General features: G+C 40.2%; 1 protein-coding gene across 5 annotated transcripts in view; it reads left to right on the forward strand.

The window, feature by feature from the left end:
- cacna1bb (calcium channel, voltage-dependent, N type, alpha 1B subunit, b) overlaps window positions 1–19243 on the forward strand; it is a 189270-nt gene that overhangs the window by 134423 nt on the left and 35604 nt on the right. For all 5 annotated transcript variants that reach the window (XM_075455633.1, XM_075455632.1, XM_075455635.1 and 2 more), the window contains exons 25-32: window positions 342–471; window positions 1127–1186; window positions 2571–2677; window positions 11982–12078; window positions 14411–14571; window positions 14700–14837; window positions 18105–18306; window positions 18719–18883. In XM_075455633.1, the coding sequence (XP_075311748.1) occupies window positions 342–471; window positions 1127–1186; window positions 2571–2677; window positions 11982–12078; window positions 14411–14571; window positions 14700–14837; window positions 18105–18306; window positions 18719–18883 (1060 nt within the window). The remainder of the gene's footprint in view (window positions 1–341; window positions 472–1126; window positions 1187–2570; window positions 2678–11981; window positions 12079–14410; window positions 14572–14699; window positions 14838–18104; window positions 18307–18718; window positions 18884–19243) is intronic.

Genomic DNA, 19243 nt, shown 5'->3' on the forward strand with positions numbered 1-19243 from the left:
CCTGTTCTCTCCCGTTATATGGATATACGCCGATCTCCAGTGATCTGAATATCTTCCGAAGGACGCCGACTTTCACCAAACTGTTATCGCTGAGTAGATGAACGTGTTTTATGCCAGAAATAAGGTCCGGGTTTAAAAAAAAAAAAACTTGCCCTTTAATGACGCAGCATGCCGGAAGCTGACACCTGTTCACGTTTGTTTATCACTCGGACAGAGGAGATGTGCGTCTGTCCGTGGCCGTTTCGGGGGTGCGTCACCTCAGTTTACCCCGTGAGCTGTCACTGCATGCTGTGCTCAGTTTGGGTGTGTGTGGGCTTGATTATATGTATGTGATGTTGCAGGGTGCGGCGGCTATGCCACTACATAGTGAACCTTCGTTACTTTGAAATGTGCATCCTGATGGTCATTACCATGAGCAGCATCACCCTGGCAGCTGAGGACCCCGTCCAAGCCAACGCACCACGGAACAACGTGAGTCAAGCTGACGTCTGGCCCTCATAAATAAACATCTGGAGGAACACAACAGACACACTCACTCTTCCACAGATAAACAGACACAGACAAGTGTTTGCGTGAAAATGTGCATGCTCACACGAGCGGAGGGAGGCTAACACAGATACGTCTCATTTGGGCTAACTGGCTGATTCATTTGGACTGATTGAGAAGAACTTTCTAACAGAGCTTGACAGTTAACTCATGTTAAAGAAGCAGAGGGAAGCACGAAAACAAGCTTTTAAGTCTATTTTTTGGACTAATAGCTCATTCTGAAGTTGGTTCATAATATCAATGCGTGTCATGTCAGCTCATGTTGAGAACAGGAATGAAATACGTGCATTTTCCTTTTCATTTTGACAGACAAGCACAGCTAATTAGTATTCCAGTCAGGGGCACAGAGGGGAGCTGAGGTGATGGTGTGTACATATGTCAGCCTGTGTGTATGAGTGGATGTTCATGTGGTGTGTATATGTGCAGAAGTGTACAAAGCTAACAGAGCCGGAGACCTCTGACAGGGTGGAGGAACGTGCCGTGCATACCCGCCCTGTTTACGCACACTTCTTAAACTGAAAACGTCTGTGACAGTTTCAGCTGATAAGTCATCTCAAAGGATTTTTCTTCTTGTTTACAGGTTCTCAAATATCTGGACTATGTGTTCACTGGAGTCTTCACTTTTGAGATGGTGATCAAGGTGAGAAGGCTGGAGGAAGACTTGGGTCCTGAGAAAGCTGCTCCGAATTGTTCCAGCTTGGTCTAAATGAAACTCAAGCTTTTTAAAGGGATAGTTCGCCTCTTTTGACATGAAGCTGTGTGACATCCCATATCAGCAACATCATTTATGAACATTTTCTTACCCCCTGCTGCGTCCTGTGAGCAGAGTTCCAGCCTCGTTTTGGTGTTGACGAAGGTAGTCCGGCTAGTTGGCTGGGGCCACTAAAATAAAGCGTTTGCTTCTCAAAACAATATGCGTTCAAAAGAGTAATACATTTGCATCACAAAATCGTTCTCCAGGAAAAAGTCAGACCTCACAATCGCTTCACTGGAAAAAATGTCCCTCCAAAAATAAGTTAAAAAACAACAAATACAAGACGTTTTTGCTTGAAATAAGCAAAAAATTTGCCAATGGAACTAGTGAAAATCGGTTTGTCAAGATTTCTTGAAATAAGATGTGATATTTAGAACTTTTGAGATAAAAGTGATCTTGAAATTAGCTTAAAAACCTCTTCAAATGACAAAAAAAGCTTGTTTCATATGATATGTGAATCAAGACTTTTTCACTTAACAAGATATTCCAGATGTATTGTCTTTAAACAAGTCCCTATATCTGGCTGAAATAGTACTTGTTAGGCAGTTGTGTCTTATATTAAGTGTAATGAGATATTTTGACTAGAAATGAGACAAATATACTTGGTAAGACTTTGATTTTTTCCAGTGTTGCCACTATTTTCTCTCCCTTCGTATCACTGCCTGCTGTGTAGACCGTGCAGACCGAGCAGTCCCCTGCTTCCGAGCAGCAAACACCGTAACAGGCGCGGCTGTCGGCAGGTGGCAGCAGGCAGTGATACGAAGGGAGAGAAAATAGTGCCAAGCGATTGTGAGGTCTGACTTTTTCCTGGAGAATGATTTTGTGATGCAAATGTATTACTCTGTTGAACGCATATTGTTTTGAGAAGCAAAACGCTTTATTTTTTAAGCCCCAGCCAACTAGCCGGACTACCTTCATCAACACCAAAACGAGGCTGGAACTCGGCTCACAGGACGCAGCAGGGGGTAAGAAAATGTTCATAAATGATGTTGCTAATATGGGATGTCATACAGCTTCATGTCAAAAGAGGCAAACTATCCCTTTAATGTTTAGGCTACACATGCAGCCAAAGTATTTCACTGCTTCGTGGTGAACTCTTATCACTGAAAGCCAAGTTTACCTCAGTTTTAGAGGAATATTTTGAGCTTTGTGTAAAGGCTCACACACTCTGGGTAACTGGGTGCCAGTTGTGTGTTACCATTGGTCACACTCTGCTTTATTGTCCCATTTCCTCCATTTTTTGCACTAACTGTTCATCACGTGACTCCAGATGATTGACTTGGGACTGCTCCTCCACCCTGGCTCTTATTTCCGTGACCTCTGGAACATCCTGGACTTTATTGTGGTCAGTGGAGCCTTGGTGGCCTTTGCCTGCTCGTAAGTCACTTTTTCATTATCCCTTGAGACAAAAATCACTATTTGTGTTGTAATGAAGCAGTTTTTTGTTGCTGTCACCTCCTTTCCACTATCCATAACCTGGAGAGAATCAACATGAGGCACACTGACACTCGGTGCCTCTGATTCTGTGCTTTGCTCTAATGGCTTGGATGTTGGCGTCCAATTATTTCCCCATGAAATTCAAGGCTTTTGTGCTGCCTGAAGGTTACTTGCCACCATGACTATGTCAGACATTCTCATTGTTACATAGAGTCTCCACAACCCCTCCCTGCAAGTGCAGAGTTTGGCTGGTAGGTTTAAACTTCACGAAGGAGCAGAGGGAGGTGATTTTCTTATAACAGACAGGTTCCATCATAGTAACTCCCTGATACAGTGAACCTGGTAATTGCATATCACATGTGGAGAGTTTCAATGACATTTTTAGTCGTGATCTGGTTGAAGAGACTGTTGTCCTTCCCAAAAATAACCCCATTGATCATTTTTTCATGCAGGCAATAATGGCCTATAATTAGGTTCAAGGAACATGTGACCTCTAGTGGTCATGTGAGCACCTGCGTGTGAAGAGACAAATAATTCTCTCCTTCAGACCAGCTAATGTTATTACCCAAACCCAACCAGGAAGTAACAAAAATTTAGTATTTATACATATATATATTTGAGTTTTGGGGTTTAACTCCAGTTGTATGGTTTAAAGATCCACTTCCTCCTTAAGAGAACTGAAAGGACTGTTTCCTTCCAAGAGGAAACACCTGAGAAGGTTTTTTGGTCCTTAGGTGAGTCTTGTTTCCCTTCCTGCTGCCTGCAGGGTCTGTATCAAATCAAATCAAATCAAATTTATTTGTAGCACATCTCATGTACAAAAAAATTCAAAGTGCTTTACATAAAATAAAAGCATTGCAGCAGGGAGTGGAAGAAGCATTAAAAATACATAAAAGAATATAAAGAGAAACAATTAAAATAATTTAAATGAATTTAAAAACAAGCAACAGTCCAGATAAATTCAAAGATATCGTGCAGATTTCATGCATAGACACATGAGAAAAGAAATGTTTTTAACCTGGATTTAAAAATGTCTCCATTTGGTGAAAGTTTAATCTTTAAGGGAATGAATAAACAAACATTTTTTGTCATTTTGAATGGAGTTTCTCATTCCACACTTTGAATGGGTTTAGTTAATATCCATCACATGCTGTACCGAGCATTGTGTCTTGTACATTAAGTGAAATCTTATTATTTGTAGAACATCTTTGGCCCAGTTCAGACACATTTTTTATCGGTGAGATTTAACTCTTGAACATTTATAAACTTGCTTTCTGTATCTGTGGAGATGTTTTGATCCCAACTGTCTCTATTCTCACATATTTAGTCTGTATTGAAACTCTGAAGTGTGTTTTTCTTGGTGACGCTTTCCCCAGCTGCAGAGTGATGCTTCTCTCTGTCTTTTATCTGTTGCTGACCGTCTTTGCCACTCTTTGTCCTCTTTCTTCTTTGTGTTTTGGCTTGGATTGCTTTCAGGAGCCTTATGGGGTAATGCCAGCTCTTTCTGCCTATCTATCCACGTGTATCTCTTCCTGTTTGTGTCCTCTGCTTTGCTTCATGTCCGTCAGCCGGTGTCATTTCAGTTTATAGTCTGCATCAGCCTTACTCTCCCAGCCAAATGTTTCCAGCAAATGTCATATTTTGTTATTTGCTCTTCTTATCACCACAGCCAGAGCCATGATTAAAGATGCTGGCATTTACTCTGTTTTTGGGCCATAACTGTGTGTTACAGCTGCATGCAGGTTACATAAGTGCAATTACCTGCTTTACAATTATACGCTGTATTAAATGTGTTCGCAGCACAGTGAACAACGCACTCTGTTGTTAAAAGCATTTAAAAGTTTTTATAAATATTTCTAATGAGCCCAGAAAAGTCTGGATACTGCTGTAATTAGAATATTCTAAGAAAAATTGCATAAACAGAGTGAATAGTCACGATTTATTTTCATTTTTAAACACATGAACATAGATTAAATCTGATAGAATCGATCTGCTCAGCAGTCTTAAACATAGTTAACTTTGGGGTTGTCACATTTCCCCTTTATATCTCCATTCTACATTAATCTCCTGTTCAGTATTTGGTACTTCCAATCAAGTCCTTCATATTCATACCATGCAAGTGCGTCATGGGATGCATTCACATTACAAAACTTAAAGATTTTTGTGAATATACCGTAGACACATCTTAATTTCATAGTTTTAGCCTCTGTTGGTTGTAAAACATCACAAAACAGAACATACATCTAGAAGAAGTTTCAGAAGTCGTTATTAGGTTATTTGTTGGTGTTTTTCTTCAGCAAGATAATTTGGCCCTATTTTTGGCATCGAAGTTAAAAAGAATCAAACTCATTTTATAGGTTTTATGTCAACTTACAGCTCGCATAAATCTGATTCACACTTGTTGATGCACAGCAATTACTCTGTTGCTGTTGTTTGGCCACTGCAAAGGAAAACATCCTCTATCTAAATCCCTGCTGAGAGGTCTGGTTTGAGTGGCTTGTTTTTTTCCCCAGAGAAACACCCTTATCACTACCCTACATGTACAAAAGAATTATAGAAAGCCCAAAGAATGGGAATGCAACACAGGCAGCAGCATGCCGTCTCCAGCCTCACGTCAGTCGGTGAATGAAATGGCTGAACAATGATTGTCAGTTAGCACTTTTTCATTTTTACTCTGACATCCTGAAATATTTCAGATTATGCTTGAATTTGCCTGCATCCATTAAGATGTTTACATGTATACAGAGGTGCACATAAGTGGAGCGCAGGTGCTCATGAGCGATCAAAACAAAAAATGCGCGCCAGCTGAAACTTAACGCTCGTTTGCGTACCTACACTGGAAAAAATGCCCCTCCAAACATAAGTAAAAAAACAACAAATACATGATGTTTTTGCTTGAAATAAGCAAAAAAAATCTGCCAATGGAACTAGTGAAAATCAGCTTGTCTTATTTCTTGAAATAAAATGTGATATTTAGGACTTTTGAGATAAAAGTGATCTTGAAATTAGCTTAAAAACCTCTTCAAATGAAAAAAAAAAGCTTGTTTCATGTGAAATATGACTCAAAACAATTTGTTTTCAAGACTTTTTCACTTAACAAGATATTCCAGGTGTATTGTATTAAAACAAGTCCCTATATCTGGCTGAAATGGTACTTGTTAGGCAGTTGTGTCTTATATTAAGTGTAATGAGATACTCAATGAGACAAATATACTTGGTAAGATTTAGATTTTTTCCAGTGTAAGATTCATGGATAGATAGTTGCAGCGCAGGATAGGCCTCTTACTTTGGTGTTCCTCCACCTCCAGATAAATGTCAGACTGAATCTGAACCGCAAAAGGAGCGCGTGTTCTCTGAAGAGTGGCTGCAGGAGGTCAGCTTCAAACGAACAATGAACGCACAGAGATGCAGTGCAGAATATAGCGGGAAAATCCCAATCTGGTGGACAAAAACGGCACCTTTTATACAAAATTTTTTAGTCATCCAGCGTTTGATAAGCATAATGATAGCAGAGAGCAGCAGAAAGTAGTTCAAGCAACTGATAATGAAAACAGACGGAGTCAGGAGCAGAGGCCCAGTGGTCCACTCCACAAACTGAATAAAGAACAGCATTAAGCACTGAGGGATGTTTTTCTTTTAGCCTTTATCATATGAGAAATGAGATATTCAGCTTCTGAAGAGGAGTCAACGTCGGGAACGCGTATCATTCTGGAGAAGAGGGAAGCAGCATCATCCAGACAATAAATTCAGATTAGAGTGAAAAACTGGAAGCAGATGAATTTTGGGGTGTTTGTTAGAATTGAATAGAGAAATACTTTATTTATCCCCCAATGGGGGAAATTCAAATTATTCAAGTAGCTCAAAAAATTATTAATATTTATACAATGATTGTATATTAACAACACCAATAATAATACCAATTCTAATAAAAATACTACTACTAACTAATAATAATAATAAATGTAATAAATAAATGTTGTGCTGCTTCTCTTCATTTTCAATTGAAATTAAAGCATGTGTCACATTTTCCACGGATCCCTCTATTTTGTTCTTCCCGTGAGGCGGGTTTTTAAGGAAAAAGCACATTTAAAATGTGAGGACCAACCCTAGATTCTCCCCTGAGAACAAGACCAAAAATCTTATGTGCACCCCTGCATGTAGACATAAACGCATGTAAACTGTATCAGGACTCCGTTCAGTCCAACTTCACTTCCAGGCCAAGTCTTAATTAATCAGAACTCTAGAAGACCACCACACCAGACCTATTTGAGTATCTTAAAGCATACAAATTATGCCCTTTTTTGTTTTTACAAGACCCAATTTACTAAGATTTTTGACCAAATATCCATGACCTACTTTGGTCAAAATACCACAGTAATGCAGTACAACAGCTCTAACATGAGCCATGTCTTTGGAGCTCTTTTCAGAGCAGCCAATCTTAACTCATCTTCCCCCCCTCTCCTCCACAAACTGGGTTATTTGAGATCTGTGGTCCAGCTTTGGGTAACAACACAAATAACCAAATATTAATTTTTATTATTATTTTTGTTTGTTTTTAATTATTTTGTTTGTTTCTCTTTATATTATTTTATGTATTTTTTCTACCTAATATTACCTAATAATATTTAACCTAATATTAATTTTTATTATTATTTTTGTTTGCTTTTGATCATTTTAATTATTTTGCCTATAATATATTATTATTATTATTATTATTATTATTATTATTATTGCCTTTAATATATTTTACCTAATATTACCTAATAATATTTAACCTAATATTATTTTTTATTATTATTTTTGTTTGCTTTTAATCATTTTAATTATTTTGCCTATAATATATTATTATTATTATTATTATTATTATTATTATTATTATTATTATTATTATTATTATTATTATTATTATTATTGCCTTTAATATATGTTACCTAATATTACCTAATCATATTTAACCTAATATTAATAACCCACAAATGTCCAACACTTGAAGCGTGTTATGACTATATGAGACAGCTTACAGTAAATCGCCTGAGAGCTCACCTGAGCAGAGGCAGAAAGGGGAAACAGATCAGTCAATAATCATATCAGAATTTCTCCATCACATACAGTAAAGGCTCAATAACTGACATCATTCAGAGTCGAGTCAGGACATTTTTTTTTACAATATGCATTTGAAATAGAGCCTCTATGACCTCAGATGCTCACTCACATTTAAAAGGAATACACATTGAATTTGGAAAGAGGAGCACGGTGGGAGTTCAGGCCTCCCTTGCAGTGTGATTGCATTCCCACACCTTATTGTTCTCATTAACACTATCGTCTCATCTTTGCCTCATTAAGGTGCCATAATAACCCTCTGCCTGTAGATTTCATTTACTCTCACTGCACCGTTTGATTCTAAATTTCATCCGACTTGTTTATTGCCTTCCTCTTTAAACTGCAGATTACTTTAAGAGTTAGTGGTGGTCTCTTATCTTTTCATCGTGTTGTTTGGATGTCTTTAGGTATGACAGGCTAATTAATCTTTCTTTCTAACTGTGATATCTGCTTTAAGTGTTTATGTCACTTTCCTTTTTCTATGCTGGTCTTTTTCTGTGTTGTCTGCTTGCATATGCTTATCTTTTCTTTTCCTCATCAGAACGCAACAAAGTGTGGCCAGGTGGGAACTGCCCTTATATGTCTTTTTGCTTATTTAACCCCCTTGTGAACCTCTTTTTCTTCCCACATATAAAGCACAGAACATTCCTCTTCTAAGCCTCCCAATAAACCTTCTCACTCCTGATCCCGAAATGCCTGCAACATGACAGCGGTTTCCCTCCTCTCTTGCCTTTCTTCCTGCGCCAATATTGAGACATCATATCCAAAAGGACAATATTGGGATTCCCCCCTCATAGCTTTCAGAAGACCAACTTACAGCTGCTGATGTTCACTCATGAAAATCTGCGCTCAAATTATCGGTCGTGTTAAAACTGAAGTCTTTATCCGTCGTTTTGCTTTGATCCTGACTCTTTCAGTCACGACTTAAACAGCTTTAACCAGTCAGCCTGTGGAGGGATTATAACCCTCACCTCTGCGTCCTCCACCTTTCTCCGCCTACATCTCGCCTCCTTAATGCAGCGGGCTTAGAGGAAAGTCGATTAAAGATTACAGCCTCTCACCTGAATTCCCTTTGAGTGGTGTTCCTCACAGGCTGTGTGGAAAATGATAAAATACTGACTACTTTTCTGTTAAATACAATACATACGTATGGCTTATTGTTGCAAATGACACACAGAAGTGATGAAGATTTTCATTATTCTTTTTTTATCAAAATTAACTCTTTTTTTCCCCCTGATAAATTCCCCAGTACAACATAAAGATGACCCCGAGCAGTTTGCTAAGAATATGTCTGTATATATGTGTTTATATTAGGGCTGGGCAACGATTAAAATCTTTTATATAATTAATCCCATGATTTCCCTGATTAATCACGATTAATCGCATTTGTACGCAAAATTCAAAAGTAGCGTATAGCTTTTAGCATTTAGTTTTATTTTAAATGTGCTGCCATATGAATGAAAGTGCCATAACATTTGTTGTGCAAACACACTTTTAACATCAGCATCTTTCTGTAGTTTTTATGTAGAAGCCTCGCTCCACTGTCTGTTTCCTTGAATGACTTGCTGCTATCAGTTGTGTGTTTTGCCTTTAAGTGATATTTTAGACTGGAACTACTACGCTGAGAAGACAATTCAACTTGGCAGAGTTTACAGATGAATTTGGTTCTGTCGACTCCGCCGTCTGGAAGAACTTTAAAATGAAAATGGCCGAGTAAAAGTTCCGTACCCTTCTCCATGTTTGGTGGATCCGCCGATTACTTTCTTTTGTGTTCCACAGCAGACGGCAACAGACTTTTACAATAATAAAATAAATAATAAAACAGGGGTGCTGCGTGTCGTTCCCCCTCTCTCTGCCCCCTGCTTCCTGTTTCTGAACTTTCCTATCCATTAAAGGCACAAAAGCCCCCCCAAATTTTTTTTGTTTAAATTAAAAATAATAAAACCTGCGTTAATGCGCGATAAAATATTGAATCGGCGTTAAATAATTAACGAGTTAACGCGATAATAACGAGTTAACTCGCCCAGCCCTAGTACATATGTAATAGAATATTCCTCAAGTAAGTGAAATGTACAGCAGCTGGACAGATGTGCGTTCCTAAACAGGAAGTGCTCGCTGCTCACAGGATGCAGCAGCTTAAAGAATGATTGAAAATGGCCACACGTGCGTGGCTGCGGCGCACGTTTTGGTCGGAGCTGATTTGTGCTACCGGGATGTGAACGCAACACAAACATGCATCCACTCCCATGAACACACACTTTACGTCCTTTTGGCCCGAGGCGCTTCTGAAAGCTATTGGGAGACTCTTCTTGCCATCTGAATGTGTTTAGTCTTCCTGAATAGCAGGACTAGAATAGACTTTGCAGATTGCATGTCAGGGTTTGCAGGTTATCCGAGCATGAGAGCTGCATGCCATTTTGTTGTAAAAGAAAAAAAGCCCTAAGCCGGGATATATGGAGCCGTGGTTGCTTCCAGTTTGAGCTCCGTCTTTGTTTACCAGCATGTGTTAAGAAATGATCATATTTTACAATTCGAAATGTTTTGTTTAGTTTCTTTTTTACTCAGTAAAGGCTTGAAGGTCGGTTTTCTTGGGATTTTTCACGAGTTGCCCAATCCCTAAAACCCTCCAACAAACAACCAGGTGTCTTTTTAACGTCACATGGATGCACTCTGTGAGTGTTTGTGTGTCAATGGGTGTAAATTTAAGAGTTTGAAAGCAGTTACAAGACAATCTAATGCATTAACTCATTTAGAAGACATGACAATAGAAAAGCTTGTTTGTGCAATCCTGCATAATTAAGATGTGCCCTCTGACTTTGGAAATTACTCTTTGATGCCTCCATTGGCAGAAAGCCAGCGAGCCAGGCTTACAGGCTTTGTAATTAAGTCGAGCAACAGAAGCAGTTGTCTATCCGTCTTCTTACTTGGGGTTTGGGTTTTGAGCGTAAAAAGTGGCACCGAACAGGTTTGTCCAGAGACCAGGGAAATGAGTGCATCATTTCACTGAACTCTCATCTGTATGATGGTGAGCAGATGATCTTCATTCATATTTTGCTGCTCCACAAGAAAGAGTGCACTCAGACTTATTGGATGTCTCTTTTAATCTTTGTTCAATGGCTGCAGGTTTTAGAATTTTGATCTTAATCTTTATTTTTTTTTAATTTTTTTTTTTTTTTTTACAGTGTCGTTGGAGCACTTTATGATGAAAACATTTACTTAACTGTAACTTGGCTTGAGACATCCTGGTATGGGGAGCAGCAGGGCCTCTAGGGACAATTAAAATGGCTTTTTTCTTTTTTAAGTATGCTTGTGTCCATCTCCAAACCCTTCCTATACGATTTGTTGATACGCACCCGCCTCCCCAAACAACAAAAACAGAAACATGCAGGTGTCATTGACAGCTGTGGTTCCTGCAAAGAAACTGCTGCCTGAGTCGGAGGGATCCGTTGAGCATTTATTGTAAAGAATATGAGATGCGTGTTTTATTCTAAGGGAACATTATTAGCTGCTTGTGTTCAAAGAAGCATAAACAAATCTTGGAAATACGTCTTGTCATCGTCCAAATTGTGAATTTTAATGAGGCCGTAAAATATTTCAGTTTGTACCAAGTTTTGAAGAAGAGCAGAAATAAGTTTCACTGTTATGTACAAACCTTTTATAATGAATTATGTGCATTCTATGGAAAGGAAAAGGGGGAAGAAAGTGCCCGAGGGAAAGAAATGATTGAAGGGGACCAGCTGAAAGAAACAACAGTGAAAGTCATTTTGCAAAGAGAGATGGAATGAAAGGAAGACGGTAAGATATGATAAAAACAATAACGGGATGCAAAGAGGAAAGAAAGATGCACCGAGGGAAGGAAGAAAACCCGAAAGAAATGAAAAATCAAAAGGGAGAAGGAGAGAAGGGAAAGGCAAACAAAAGGAAACATGGAAGGAAAGAGAAATTTATCAGAAAACATCCCGTTTTTGTTGCATGTTTCTGCAGAAAAATACGATCCATTCACATGCATGTCTACCACCAGCACTACACAATATGTCTTTAGTGCTCCACTCAGACCTCATTAATGGAGCTTGAAATGAGCTTTGTAACATGGATGTCAGTTAAACTACATCACCCAGACTAACTGCATTTTCACTCTGCACAGAGGGACGAAAGGCAAGGACATCAATACCATTAAGTCCCTTCGGGTCCTCCGAGTCCTGCGGCCACTCAAGACCATTAAACGGCTGCCCAAGCTGAAGGTACAGTCATCCCATCCGCCACTCGCCCACTCTCTGAATATTCTAGAAATTTACATTCTTTACACAAGAAAAAAAAGAGCAGCTGGTGCAGCAGATGCTCACAGCCACACGCTGTCATGAGACACTATGATAGGATGTGATAGGAAACCTATAGATCTGGATGTCTGCTCGAGAAAAATGGCAAGTTAAATAACTGACTGTTGGCCACTGATCAAGGAGGACAAAGTCACTAAAAAGCAGTTTTTTTTATATGTCTGCAGTTTAATTTATTTGTATGTATATAAATGGACTTGTATGTTTGTAAGATGTGTTTCAGATCAGATTTATTGTCATATTGGCAGGGAAAGACACTAAATTTACCCCATCCATGTCGGCACCTGTTGAACACACTCATGCACATGCACATGCACATGCACAGGGTCACACACTCATAGAGACAGATGCCATATACACCGGAGCGGTGGGCAGCCAATCACAGCGCCCGGGGAGCATGGGGGTAAGGTGCCTTGCTCAAGGGCCGTGGCAAGGAGATGGACTGCCACCCCTCCAGCTGTCAGTTTCACCAATCTCTGAGTGGCAAGAGTGGGAATAGAACCGCCAACCTTCTGATTATTGGACGACCCGCTCTAACCACTAAGTCTAAAGAGGGAGAAGATCTCAAATACATTTAGGGTACATTTAGGGTTAATTTAGGGTTAATTTAGGGTTCATTTAGGGTACATTTAGGGTTCATTTAGGGTTAATTTAGGGTATATTTTGAATACATTCAAGTGATGACTTTACCTTCCTATTTAGCCGATTAATATTGAAATTATGGGAATAGGAATAGAGTGGAAGCATAGCAGTTTATATGTCTTTACAACTTCTTCAACAAATCTGAGAACACAGGTGGACCATCCCACATGTTTCTGCCCTTGTGTTGTTAGTGTCTGTCTGTCATGGTAATTACACAGTGGGATCTTGTCCTTAAACGTAAGGAAATACATCTGCTTTTTTTTAAATAATTGGGGGTATAGTCTACGGGAAGGGAATGCATGAGATGCAGTCGGAGGTGCACCGACACAAAGAAGTCGGCTTTTTCGCAGACTTTCGAAAAGAGAAAATGGAATTACGGACGTACGTTGAAATGAGGTTCTTGCGACATTAAGCCGTTTCTACACGCTTAACACCGTATCAAATAAAAATCTTCTGTTTTGAAAGGTGTGCATGCATACCATATGGAGCAATATGACGGATCGATCAGAAGCGATCAAATGGTACAAATTTAGGATAATGATAATTGAATCCAGTACAACAAATTGTAAAAAAAACACCATGATTATTTCTTAAAATTGAAATTGATAAAAGTGGTAATTTATTTGGTAGCCTTTATTTGTTCCTATCAGCCCCACCCTTGAACTTTAATTCCATTGAAGGAAACACAAAAAGTGGAACAAAAAAACAGTAAAGACAAAACAAAAACTAATATTTTATTTCTTCTGGAGATAAGACCCTCAGCTGTCTCCTCTGAGGCAGAAATGACAGCCTCCCTCTGGTGTGTGAAGGCGGCCGATCATCCAAAAGTAATGCATCTGACAAAAGCTGGGGGATCTGATTAGAGTAATCACAGAGAAATGACTGAGGCAGCTCAGCGTTGGCAGACAGACGCCCATCCACAGCTCCTTTCGGATACTCAGACGGATGGGGTTTGATGGATAGGCTGGCGGAGGAGTGGACGGGGATGCTCCGCCCTAACTGTTGAATAGAAGCAAACCTTGATGGGGATCACTCATGCAGCAGCAAATTCAGTGGTTAGATTGCATGTCAGGATAGATCAACAAAGCTCTCCATCCCGCAGAGAGATCGCAGCACCAGCTGAAAGAGATGCAGCGGAACAGAGAGAGTGGCAGGCAGGAAGACACAAAAACACCCCCCCACACAAGCTCCTTTTTAGGTAGCCAGTATGCACTGATTTGTTTTAAGTTCATACTTAATGCACAGATTGTAAAGAAGAATGGGCGCCCTGCAGAAAGCATTAGGAGCAAAGAAAACCAGAGTTAAGGGCTCCATCAATCCATCCGTTCATTTTCTATACTCACTTTCTCCAGTTCAGGGTCGTGTGGGAGCTGGATCCTTTCCCAGCTGTCATTGGGTGAAAGACTGACTTTTTCACATTTCTCTGAGGTTATAAATAAGCAATGATTCACAAGTCCTTTCTGACAAATTGAAAATAAGAATGGAGCGAATGAATCGATGCCATTGGCTGTAAATTACAGCATACACACACAAACACACACACATATATGTGGGTATAATACTTTACAGTGTGTGCATGCATGTCTGTATTTTCCAGGCCGTGTTTGACTGTGTTGTGAACTCCCTGAAGAATGTTCTCAACATCCTCATCGTCTACATGCTCTTCATGTTTATCTTCGCTGTTATCGCTGTGCAGCTCTTCAAGGGCAAATTCTTCTACTGCACAGATGAGTCCAAGGGCCTGGAGAAAGACTGCAGGTACACAACAAAGTCTTTTTCCCCCCAAATCAACTAAAAAGTTTGTGATAAGGCTTTTATATTTAGCTTTTCTCCATTCTTTGATGGCATTTATCCTCCTGATTGCGTCCCTCCCCTCCTCCTTGCAGAGGTCAGTTTCTGGACTACGGCAGGGATGACGTGGCAGCTCAGCCCAGAGAGTGGAAGAAGTACGAGTTTCACTACGATAACGTTCTCTGGGCCTTCCTGACACTCTTCACTGTCTCCACCGGAGAGGGCTGGCCATTGTAAGTCAGCGCAACCTTCGCATCTTGTCACTTTGACAGCACCTTTCACCCACACAAACAAACTTTGTTTAGCTTGACACAGAGGGAGTTTGCTCCATGAATATGAAGCAACTAAATCAGATGGACTCAGAGAGGAGTATGGCCACAGTATTGAGTTAATAAGCAGCGCTTTTTAACAAACTCAGCACACCTGGAGGCAAAAAGTGCAGCACTGATAAAAGCTGATTTCTCCCAGGCTTAATTACTGTGTGTTCTCAACAGATGCAATCAAGGCGCATTGGACAGGCAGTTTCAGAAAGCTGTTAAAGAACCACGGACTCATCATCATCTTTGTTAAGGGCCTTTGATGCCTGTTTGCCTATAATGTTCGTATTGATTACCAGCTGGTGGAAAGTAAATTGTTGCACTGTGCAGACTTATTTAAAATGACTATAATCCCATCAGCCAGGAAGGCTTTCAGTTCGAGTTAATATTTTGAATAGATCATAAGATATTGTACCTGTAATAACAGTGTAACAACAGTGATGCTAAAGCTATCGTACAAGTTAAAGTTTCACTCGAGCAGTTTTAATCCTTAAAATTGTGCATCGTGGAGTTTTAGTCATGAAAAAAAACCTCTCGTGGCCCTGAAATGATTTCTATATGACTACATCCGTGTTTTTTTTTGTAATTCTTTGAATGGGGATGCATGAACATGCGAGTATGATCCCACTTATATCTTTGCCTGTGAGCAGCGGCAGTGGACCGAGTCAAAGTTGCTCTTTGTTTGTGTGAGCGTCTCGTTTCATTGGCGGTGTCGGCACCTCAGCAGATATATCGTCTGGCAGTCCTGCTCAAGCTTCGTGTAATTCCAGACGAAGAGACGAAGCTGCAGTTTCCACTCCGGAGCTGTCGGATGTCTATCACTTAGAGAACTTAGAAATTTCTCTGACTGATCATAATACATGTAAATGGGCTGGCTCTGGACTGTGGTCTGCTCCCTGCTTCAACCAAGGCAGATGGCTGCCATTTCTGTGATGGTTCTGCACAAGTTTTGTACCAGCTAGAATTGAGTTTTCCTCCCCACCGTCACCTGTGAAGATAATTCTATAAAACTGAATTAGATTTAATTGCTTCGGTAAATTTATTTCATGGCAAACGTAGAGTGCGCAGATTTAACCGTGGCCTTATGATATGGATCCACAACAGAATTGAATGGGTTCCATATTTGTCAAGGTTTAACCTTTCCACTAAATTTGATGACGTTTGTCTTGTGTGATATTATTAACAGACAAATGGCAGAGGCCGTATACTCTGGCTGCACATGGGTGCAGGAATAGAGTCCTTTGAACTGCAGTAAGGAGATGGAGGAAAGGGTTGAATTGAATAGATGAAAACGGACCCACTAAGAATGAACAGCTTGATACCTGTGAATGGTAAATCTGCCCCTGCTTGCTGTTATGGATTCCCTTCATCATGCAGTTGTGTTGACTTCATGAGAACTATTGTGCCTCCCACCATCTAAGATCAAAGGTTCCCTGCGTTATGAAGTGAGATAGCAACACATAACCATGCAGTCACCACCTGCCGGCGCTGAGTCTTCTCTCCTGTGATATATCAAAGTCGACTTACATTTGGAAGAGAAAAACAAACAGCAGTATCCCAATTTGAAGTTTTGAAGGAACATTTACGATGACCTTAGGCCTTTTCTGGCTGCACAGTTTCTCCAGCGGCTGGATGGTTCTGTTACTCATGGAAGACATTTTCTCATCATCAGCTTTTGTAACAAATGCTTCAGATTACGTGTCATGTTGCAAGCCCTTGTTTTATTCGCTGGAGACACCTGTAATCTGCGAGCGCGTTAGGGTAGATGATGCAGCTGGGCCCAGAAGTGCACCACCTGATCCTCTGATTGTCAGACTCGGACATAAGAGGGGACTCAGAAGCAGAGAGTTGGCGGAAGGGCAGACTTTATTATAATTCCAAACAAAAATCCCTCCTAGGGAGGCAACATAAACGGCTATGAAACTAACTTGAATTTAGAAACTAAACTATGAAAATTACAAACCAAAAATCCCTCGCAATGAGGCTATAGAACTGTAACTGTAAAACGTGAGATAAGCAGGGTAATTATCGAGACACAGACTGTGTTCGAAACCGCATACTACATACTTCCATACTGCATACTGATCGATCAGACAGTATGCAGAGCGTTTACCCACAATGCATTTCGCTCCTGCCCGAGCCGAAATCAGCCGGCCTGAAGCTGATTTCGCTTAAGCTCTAAACTCTGTAAACTTTAGCAACATTTGAAACATTTTCAGGCGAGAAAGTAGTCGTTTAGATCCCAACATGTTGAAAATCTGACAAAATACCGGCTATTTACAATTTTGTTCCCACGAATTCGGCGCTACTAAAGCTAGCTGTAGTGAGCAACATACTTCCAGTTATTTTCACAAAATAAAATACCCGTTGCCTTTTATCACAGGGAAAGCCATTACCATACAATTGGTGCTTTTGTTTTGAAAACAGGAAGTGAACCTACCCTCGTTGTAGCTAGCTTGTAACTGCCGTTTTGACAGGAAATGACGATCGGCGACGTCACGTTACGTTGCATCTTGGGTAGTTTGAGTATGAGTAGTAACCTCATGATGCATACCCAACATTTCAGAGAATCTAGTATGCATCCGGGAAAAAAGTATGAGTAGTAGGAGTAGTATGCGGTTTCGAACACAGCCAAGGTCTATGGCTGCAAAGACGACACACTGGCACAAGACAAAGGGAGACGCAGACTATATGAACACAGGGGGAAAGGGAACAGGTGGAAACAATTAGGAATCAGGGAGACAATCAGACCGGAGACACATGAGGAAGGGCAAGTGACCTGAAACAAGAGGACAGTTACCTATCAAAATAAAACAGGAAATGATGAGACAAAAGCACCAAAATAAAACAAGAACTCCCCGCGGTGTGACACTGATTTAGGTGCACAGGGCGTCGGATTTATTTACCTCTAAATGTCCAGTGGGACAATGGTTAGAAACCCTGAAAATCAGATTGCATTGTCATCTTTTTATATGAGATTATTTTATTTTAGAGCTACCTGTGATTTGATGGCTCTTACCAGGTAGTTGTGATTTAGAAAGGTTTTTATAGCGGGGTGAGGGACACGAAAATGTCCTTTTAACAGCCCTGTTAGCGAACAGGGCTGTTAAAAGGCATTAAATCGCTTAACCTCTTGCTGTGCATTTCTACATTGTCCGTTCAACTTTTTTTTTATTTCTCCAGGGTACTGAAGCACTCTGTGGATGCCACATACGAGGACCAGGGTCCCAGCCCAGGCTTCCGCATGGAGACCTCCATCTTTTATGTGGTCTACTTCGTGGTGTTTCCCTTCTTCTTTGTCAACATATTTGTGGCTTTGATCATCATCACCTTCCAGGAGCAGGGAGACAAGGCCATGTCAGAGTGTAGCTTGGAGAAGAATGAGGTGAGAAAGTGGAAAATCATGCAGCGTCATGGTTTCTCTCCGTGCAGCAACAACAACTGTACACATCTGCAGAGACGCTAGTTCAGGGACATGTTTGTAGCTTTCATCACAGATGTTTTCTTTATTAGAAATACGAGCTCCTGCTGATCCTCTACAAGCGTTTTAAATCTAACGTTACTCACAGAATAAAGAACTAAACATCTTTATGCACTCATCCCCTCTCTTTCATGGCAACTTTAAAAATCGAGCGTTGCCGAGAGATCAGATAGCTTATCTGATATCGTCTTATCTTTTGATGTTACAAAACACAGAGCATTCTCTGCTGGGACTGTCTTTGGTTTTTAAACATTAATTAGGTCCCTTCACCAGAAAGCATTCACATTTGGTTCTGTTTTCTCTTTCCTTCAAACAGAGGGCCTGTATTGACTTTGCCATCAATGCGAAGCCACTTACGAGGTACATGCCAGAGAACAAGCAGTCCTTCCAGTACAAGATGTGGAAATTTGTGGTGTCGTCGCCTTTTGAGTATGCCATCATGACTCTAATTGCCCTCAACACGGTCGTGCTGATGATGAAGGTCAGTTATTTACTCTGTTAATGAGACAAAGCAACACTTCCTCTCAGCCAGAAAAAGTACTGCATTGGCTCAGTGATACTTATGCAGATGCCCAACTATATATTTGAGCTTTTAAGATAACGATACCTTTGATTTACTTATAAATACTGTAGATTTCTAAAGGACATCTACGTGTCACATAGCCATCTAAGCTAACATCATCTTATTGGATGGACACTGTGCAAGGCACGTAAAGACATACCTGCTATTAGATATATGTATATATATATATGTATATGTATATATATTAGGGCTGGGAAACGATTAAAATCTTTAATCTAATTAATCACATGATTTCCCTGATTAATCACGATTAATCGC

Source organism: Odontesthes bonariensis, chromosome 22, assembly GCF_027942865.1.
Source record: "Odontesthes bonariensis isolate fOdoBon6 chromosome 22, fOdoBon6.hap1, whole genome shotgun sequence".
Lineage (NCBI taxonomy): Eukaryota > Metazoa > Chordata > Actinopteri > Atheriniformes > Atherinopsidae > Odontesthes > Odontesthes bonariensis.